The 8,228-nt window shown below is 33.1% G+C and overlaps 2 protein-coding genes across 2 annotated transcripts in view; both read right to left on the bottom strand.

The window, feature by feature from the left end:
- The window catches only part of LOC109583430 (uncharacterized), a 3,808-nt gene extending 3,230 nt beyond the window's left edge, over positions 1-578 (bottom strand). The window contains exons 1-2 of the mRNA XM_019998777.1: positions 508-578; positions 174-458 (exon numbers count right to left, since the gene is read on the bottom strand). Of these exons, the coding sequence (XP_019854336.1) occupies positions 174-458; positions 508-574 (352 nt within the window). The 5' untranslated portion in view covers positions 575-578. The remainder of the gene's footprint in view (positions 1-173; positions 459-507) is intronic.
- A 173-nt stretch (positions 579-751) lies between these two features.
- The window catches only part of LOC109583429 (protein sidekick-like), a 10,652-nt gene continuing 3,175 nt past the window's right edge, over positions 752-8,228 (bottom strand). Inside the window, exons 5-23 of the mRNA XM_019998776.1 lie at positions 7,455-7,763; positions 6,713-7,009; positions 6,182-6,484; positions 5,527-5,832; positions 5,114-5,434; positions 4,687-4,980; positions 4,513-4,608; positions 4,135-4,244; positions 3,572-3,788; positions 3,178-3,495; positions 2,831-3,130; positions 2,473-2,769; positions 2,190-2,426; positions 2,050-2,142; positions 1,688-2,002; positions 1,363-1,516; positions 1,211-1,282; positions 1,034-1,158; positions 752-953 (exon numbers count right to left, since the gene is read on the bottom strand). Coding sequence (XP_019854335.1) covers positions 907-953; positions 1,034-1,158; positions 1,211-1,282; positions 1,363-1,516; positions 1,688-2,002; positions 2,050-2,142; positions 2,190-2,426; positions 2,473-2,769; positions 2,831-3,130; positions 3,178-3,495; positions 3,572-3,788; positions 4,135-4,244; positions 4,513-4,608; positions 4,687-4,980; positions 5,114-5,434; positions 5,527-5,832; positions 6,182-6,484; positions 6,713-7,009; positions 7,455-7,763 — 4,211 coding nt within the window. The 3' untranslated portion in view covers positions 752-906. The remainder of the gene's footprint in view (positions 954-1,033; positions 1,159-1,210; positions 1,283-1,362; positions 1,517-1,687; positions 2,003-2,049; positions 2,143-2,189; positions 2,427-2,472; positions 2,770-2,830; positions 3,131-3,177; positions 3,496-3,571; positions 3,789-4,134; positions 4,245-4,512; positions 4,609-4,686; positions 4,981-5,113; positions 5,435-5,526; positions 5,833-6,181; positions 6,485-6,712; positions 7,010-7,454; positions 7,764-8,228) is intronic.

Genomic DNA, 8,228 nt, shown 5'->3' with positions numbered 1-8,228 from the left:
TTGATACCATAGATCAGCAGTAGAAAATTTTTGTGTTTTAAAATTGTGCTGTGACTTAATTTTAACTAATAAGACTGTGTCATGTATTATTGAATGTGGTGTGGGTAAATACAGTAAAAATTTCCAGATACCACAGACAGTATTTACTACCCACAAGCAAAAAAACTACTCACTTTCTCTATCAATCCCGTCAGCTACAGCATTCTGTTCAGTTTTCTTCAGTCCTCTTATTAATGTAAAATAAGTCGGACCGCCATTACTAGCTACGTTATCAGCTTGCTCCAGCCAGGCCTTCAAAGACTCTCTTAGACAGCTACTAAGATCTCCACTGTTATTTTTAGCAATAACATCAAGTGTGCGAGGGAGCAGGCCCAGTCGGAGACCAAAATTGTAGAAATCAATACCAGAATATCCATACTTCTTCAGTAGATCTAATATCTCAGCAAGATCACCGATACCTTAAAACAAAATCTATAAAAACTGATCATAAAATAACGGTTATCCAACCTAGTGATCTCTCCTCGGATTTCTCTAAGGTGGACATGTCTGCCTTATCTCGAGGCCTATCTCTCATTAAACCACATGCTCCTCCCCTTCATTGATAGGTTTCTTCAGCTACTTTGCAAAAATAAATTTATTTGCCTCAGACTCAGTCAATGCATGCATGGAAAGCCTAGTTTGCATGATTTTTGCAGATTCCTTGCTGAACCTTATAAAGGTGATTTAGATAGCATTGAGACAGAAATCTATATCATTTTAATTCTAATTCTAGGTCTAGAGACTAAAATTATAGCAATGCTACAAAATAAAACATGTGCATATGTTTACTTGCACAAAATTATTTAATGTTGCTTTAGTCAGTTAGCAATAAGACTTTTCAATGAGTAGACACCACTATGAGAGTAGCTAGTCTTTATCTTCTTCCTTAATTTCATCTTCATTACTGCTGGCAACTGCACATCCATTGAAAAATTAGAAAAAATTAACATGAACACAATCAGTGAAAGAAGAGGCACATAGACTATTTATATACCTGTAGCAATACTTTCATAAGCATCAACATTTTGTTCTATGGCTGGAATTTCCTGTAGGTCATCATTTACCTGTTCATATAAACTATCATTCAAATCCACTCTGTCATAAATTCCTTCACTATTCCTATAATAAAGCAACATTGTTTTACTGCTTTACATGCATGATTGATTCTTACTGTGGTTCAGAAGCATTCAAAATAGCCATCAAACCATAACCTTCATTAGGTGCTACATTAATTTCATCTGGTCTATAAATGAAGTCATTATGACCAGCATATTTGGCATCATATCAAAATTATCTAATTTCTGTACCATCATTGGCTCTAACCTCAAATCAAATTTCTTTGAATGCTTCTTGTACTTTACTACAACAACCACACACACAATAATAAGTGATGCTGTCAGTATTATGAATGCAACTAGCACTATCACAATTACCAAGAGAATAATATTTCCATCATCATTACCGCCAGGAGTTGATGCTATGACAAAAAATAATAGTTACAGTAAAATCATCCTGCTACTATATGCAGCAAATTAAATGAATTTAGTTTCTTAAATCTTAATATGGTAATAAAGTATTAATAATTTATTTGAAATGTCATTTATGAAAATAACATTTCTTAACTATGAAGCAAATTAATTTTACTAACTTGTTAGGGAGGTATGAATTGCTGGTCCTTCAATTAGTCCTACATCACTCAATAGCAATACACTAATACTCACAGTATAAGCTAACTGTGGTTCAGTATCAGTTATATTAACTGATGTGGTATCATAAGCTACTGATATAGTTCTTGTATTAGTTTGTCTTAATGTACTGCTAGTGCTACCATCATCAGGAGTTAACCTGATACTGTATACAAAGAATCCTTTAGCTTCTTCTAGTGTCACTGGATCCCATGATAACACTATTGTATCTCCTATTCTCATTGCTTGTACATTTGATGGTGATACTGTAACACTACCTACAAATGCATGTAATTAAAGAATACAAGTATATGCAATGTCTCACTATCGGCTTTAGTGAAGACAATAGCAGTTGCTGAATTTCCCTCACCAACATCATTGATGACTGCAATGGCAATATAATATGATACTCTAGGCTCTGTTAAAAAAGTGTAATCTGTCAATTATAAAAACAATTTTACTAACTTAATCCTCCAAAAATTAATGTGTACGACATTTTGCCAGGAACAAATGGAATATTACTAGGACTAGCAATATCATCCGTGGCTACTCTAACAACAAATCCAATTATATTTCCATTAGGATAATCTGGTGGACTCCACGTTATATTAATAGAGCTATCATTGATAATCGGTATTGTATGAGCTATTATTAAGTCATTGATAACAACTGGAAACACCACCAAAATAGGTGAGCTAGAAACTGTGAATTGTATTTCATATACATACTTTAAATTGGTTATACTCACCATCTGGTAGTGTTCTTCCTGCAGTAGTAGCCACTGGTCCAGCTCCAATGATTGTACTAGCACTAACACTAGCAGTGTAATTCTGATATGGACTGAAACCAGCAACAACTGTCTCTATGACCTGTACATTAGGATCTGTATCTATAGTAATGTTAGTCACTTTTGAATCATCTGAATTAACTACTCTTAAATTATAATGAGTAATAATTCCATTAGGGCTCGATAGCCTTTTCCATGAAAAAGACACAAAAGTTTTATCTGGAATAGAAGTGAAATTCTGAGGATACTCATATGGTACTACACATAAATAAGAATAAAAGCACGAATTACAACAAAACTCAGTGTTAATTATACTTACTATCTTGTGCAGTACTAAATGTACACACAGTAGGAGGTCCTTGTCCTATTACGTTGATAAATGTAAGATTACAAATGTAGTCGTTAAAAGGCATAACATCCCTGACGGTGAAAACTGTAATTGTTGTCTTCTGTGTTGCATTCAATCCACTAACTGATATACCATCAATACTTGTACATGATAGATTGTAACCAACAGGTGCTCCATTCTGATCAATTAATGCTGGTTCAGCCCAACTTAGAGTAACATTGTGAGGCAAAAATGTAACGTTTATGCAAGAAGTTGGAGAACTTGCTGGTACTGTATGAAAATTGCAAATAAAAAAGAATAATCAATGGCTAACTCACATGCTGGTAGTGTAGTAAGATTCATTGTTTCTGTGGTATTTGTTCCCAAGCAGTTCGTAGAATTAACAATAAATTGATATGTGTTGTTTTCTTCAAGATCAGTTAATCCAATCATATATCTTTTATTAACAGTACTGATGTTACTGGTACTCAATGTAATCCCTGACACAGTCCATTCTGTCTGAAATAAGAGTCCAATATAAATAATACTGTAGTTTTCAGGCGCACAGGATATCTTTGGTATTGTAAATGATATATTAGCAGTAGTGGCTCCAATTGTAAAGGTTACATTGTTTGCAGCAATAGGTAGAGTAGGGCCTATAAAAACAATAAAAATAAAAATTTTATAATTTATTTTACTTTACAAAGTAATGTAGGCAGAGGTGCAACTTACCAGCTTTAGCTGTTGATACAGTAACAGTGTCATTTTGACCGCAGCCAGCTCCATTAGTGGCACATATCGTAACCTCATACTCAGTGTTAGGAGTTAAACCAGTTATTAACTGAGTTAACTGAGTAGTATTAGATGCTGTAGTAGCTGGTACATTAATTCTTATAGGCGAAGTAGGATTGCCTAGATCTCCATGTAATTGTAGTGCTCTGTAGAATATCTACAAAGAGTAAAATTAATAACATACATACCATAGCAAGACATTATAAACTACAAGATATTTAATGGATGCAAAATTTGTAAAAAAAATCTATTTATAAATTTTGATTGAAATCAGCTTAAACATTTACGCAACAAAAGTACATATCAAAAAAATTATAAAAGTCAAGAATTCTCTTCTAGTCAAATTTTGCATAACTAATTGAGGATTAGTGTTGCATATATATAAATATACATAATATTCTAATCATATAAATGTATGCATCATATAATTATTATTATTATAATTCAAGAAGTATGCTGCATTTGCTATATTTGTGTGCATATGTTATGTACATTTGTTGTACCTGGTAACCATCCAAAATTCCATTGTAACATAGTGGTGGATACCATGATATCAATAATGAAGTTGGACTAGCTTGACTGACTACTGTAAGTAACTGGGGGATAGTTGCAACTAGAAATAGAAAAAAAAGAGATTAATAAGATACATTAATGTTCATTTTAAGTATTACTGTATAGCCAGTTTATTTCTTGGCCTCTAATTTTTATTGTTTATATTTTCAAAAGAATTAATTTTTGTATTACAAATTTTTTTGTTAATAGTTATTTGATGTTAATAAAATTTAGTGAAAGTAATTCTAGTATATTTGAGCTTGCTCAAAAATTATTTCCACAGGAAATAAACCAGCTATACAGCAATTTACATTAGTTTCTATACTTACATCCTTGAGGTGTCATAAATGACGTTCTATTAGATGTAGGGCCACTACCACCTAAAGCAAGCCCAGTAACAGTGAAACTGTATTTTGTATATGGAGCTAAAGAAAAATAAAAGAAAAAATAAAAATATGCATCAGAGTGCAAATTTTTGTATAGACCCAATTTATATTGCTTACCAATATTAGTTAGAGTAAGAGTGGTCTGAGTCCCTGGTAAGGTGAAACTAAATGTATTAGTTATACCAGTAGCATCAATACATTGCTGTAGAGTGTTAGTAGCAGTAGCAGGTATCTGTCTTTTCCTCCTGTTACCATTATCTGAAACCTGATTTTCTACATCAATGCTAACAAAGTATTGCAAGGCTCCATTAGCTTCATCAACAGGGATTGGGTCCCATGATAGTGTGACTGATGTAGGCCCTATCTCATTTTGAGGAGGAGCCCTTGGGTTTTGAGGAGCAGCAGCAGGAGCTATACAAGAATATTAAATGTAAAAAATATCAAAATTTTTAATAGACAGGTTACAATAATCTTCTGATGAGAAATTGCATATCAAAATTCAAAAGAAAGTTAGAGAATTGTGTACATTATTATTTTAACTCACGTGCTGTAAATGTTGTATTAGTCATTATTACTGAATAAGGACCAGGACCAACTGTAACTGCCCTAACCTGAAATCCATATTCCCTTGCTTCTTGCAGGCCACCAAAGACAAACATAAAAGTATCATTAGTCACATTAACTTTTCTGATAGGGTCAGTGCCATTGATCAGTTGACCAGTAGTAGCATTATACTTTCCATATAATATTTCATATTCTCTTATTATGCCAAATGTCATATCCAATGGAGGAGTAGCCCAGCTCACATTAATAGTGGTAGCCGAATTAGTAATTACTGTGACCATCTGTGGTGGAGCTCTAGGAACTAAAAATAGAATGATATTAGTAATAACACAGTGATTGAATTGTCAATATACAATTAATATGTAACATTTACAGTGAAATGTCCTTACTTACCATTCTCAGCTGTCCTCTGAGTCAATGAAGTACTAGGACCCTCTCCAACAGTAACTGCATTCACTGATATATCATAAACTGTATAATTACCAAGACCAGTCAATGTCACACTAGTAGCTGGTACATTGAGGGCATTGATTGATCCATCAACAGGGTCCACTCCTAGTTGCTCAATGATGAAATATCTAATGGTGTAGAAATCAATGACACCATTAATGTCTCGCTCTATTGGAGGAGACCAAGAAAGTGTTATGTTGTTTGGATTTGTGTTGTTGACAGTAAAATCTTGTGGTGGACTTGCAGGAGCTGAGAAATAACAAAGAAAATATATTAAAAGTGAATTGAATAGAAAAAATTAAAATTTAAAAGGTATATTGATACAAACAGAAGCAGATTATACACACACACACAAAAAGGTCAAAATGGGAGAAAATCATGGATATTTTTATAAACTATAAAATCACACAATCTTTGATCGCAATAACAGAACGCATTATACAAAACACAACCAAACTTTTATAAAATTAGTTTCGTAAATCTAATTTATACAAACTAACATTACAAAAAATAGTAGTATCTGCTACTAATAGTACAAATACCAGTAACAGTTACTACAACTAATACAATGACAGTATAACAACTGTAGTATACTCACTTGCTTCATTAGTAAGACTAGTAGTACTACCACTAATAGGTCCATCCCCAATAGCAGTCCTAGCCAGTATAGTGTATGTATAATTAACATATTCCTCTAATCCAGTGAATGTGTATTGTAGTGTAGTTGCTGATGCTATATCTTGAGTCGTATCATTGACAAATTCTACATCAGTTGTGATGAATATTGTATACTCAATTATGATGCCATTCCTTTGAGCTGGTGGTACTGGCATCCAAGTGACATTAACTGCAGTGGAGTTTATTGTGGAGGATGACAGACCTTGTGGGAATCCAGAGGGGACTATAGAAGAAATCATTAAAATTAATATCAATATTAGATTGATAATTAACTATTATTAATACAATATATCTAACAATTTTTAAGAGCAAAGTGGGATAAAATTTTTACCAATGATTTTTGTGTTTTTAAAAGTTTTTACATACAACTGGCCACAAATTTTCTATTAAAACCTATACACATAATTTTAAAGCAATATTTCTAATTATTAGTATCATTACTCTAAATTACCTTCTTCAAGGGTACGTTGAGTAAATGGCTCACTAAACCCACTATCTCCTTCCTCATTGAATGCATTGACAGTAAAATCATAAGTGACCCCTGGATGCAGCCCATCAATAAAGAAAGTCTCTATTGATCCATTAACTGTTAGTACTATTTCCCTTTCACCTAAAAAGTCAGGCTCAGTGTATGCAATATCATATCCTAGAATAGGAGCATTGTTAGGATGGGGTTCGTCCCACGAGAGGGTTAGGTTATGAGAGGTAACGTCAGAGGTACTGAGGTTGACTGGTATTTTAGGAACCTCTATAATAAAAGAGAGAGAGGAGGGAAAGGGAGGGAGAAAGGAAGAGAGAGAGAGAGGGAGAGAGTCACAGTGTCATACTAAAGAGGTTGTCCCTATTACAGCACTAAATGCACATATTGACTAAAATCTCCTTTGATAATAAAGTTTAGAAATTTACAAAGAAGTTGACACAGCCACAGATAAGAACATATATTTCTGCATAACATCAGCATACGTGTATATATTATTATAGCAAATGCAAGCTATGCTGAAGTATGATAAGCATCACTGCTTATATTGAAGGCAAAAACAAGACACTAACTGTACCAAACACTTGGTAGCAAGCCAATAAGCACATCAACAATGAGTATCACAATCACAACAAGCTTATCAGTAAATACTTCCTTTATATGCCAATAAGGAAGATTTTATGCATGTACATACACATACATGTACATACATTACCTTGAACAAGGACCAGTGCTACTGTACTATTGACACTATTATAGAAAGGACTGCTAGCTATACACACATAGTCCCCAGTGTTATTAGCCATTGCTGGGTTAATGATTATTGTACTTAGTACAGTCCGTAGATATGATGTTGGGACAGTGTATATCAATATTTCGTCTTCTGTTGATGTAATCAGTGATTGATTGTGTGCCCATGTAATGGTAGGTACAGGGAATCCTCTTGCAGTACAGTTTAATGTGATATTTTTCACTTCAATACTGACATTAATACTCACTGGATTAACAGTAATAACTGGACCAACTATAGAAAATAAAATGTGTGTGTGTGTAATGTAGAGAGAGATATGTTTAATTATCATTTTGATCTCATTTTGTCATTTTGGACAAAGCGTATCTCATCTCCTCATTAGGTAAGTGGATAAGAATGTCATTTTGATGGGGCATAGCTCATTCTTAATAGCTACCGCATATTTTAACTACTTTAAATTTAATACTTGAACTCTTCAATAATAATTATATTTAAACAAAAATTACATTTTTTTCTGAGTTATAACAGTAAATAAATGATGACTATAAAGTTTTGCGGCTTTAAAGAGTCAAATTTTTGAGCATACGTGCACAAAATTTACTACAAATAAGCATTACAACAACAACCATAAACTGAACTGCATGATGCTTTCACCTAAACTTTCATATGTTAAATTAATCGAGATGTACATGCAATTCTCATTATTACGTACAGAGTTGTAATTATGCTTATGTGTGT

This window comes from Amphimedon queenslandica, unplaced genomic scaffold (genome assembly GCF_000090795.2).
Source record: "Amphimedon queenslandica unplaced genomic scaffold, v1.1 AMPQUscaffold_13305, whole genome shotgun sequence".
In the NCBI taxonomy this organism is placed as follows: domain Eukaryota; kingdom Metazoa; phylum Porifera; class Demospongiae; order Haplosclerida; family Niphatidae; genus Amphimedon; species Amphimedon queenslandica.
Note: the sequence above shows the minus strand (reverse complement) of the source record. Positions and strands in the feature narration are given on the sequence as shown.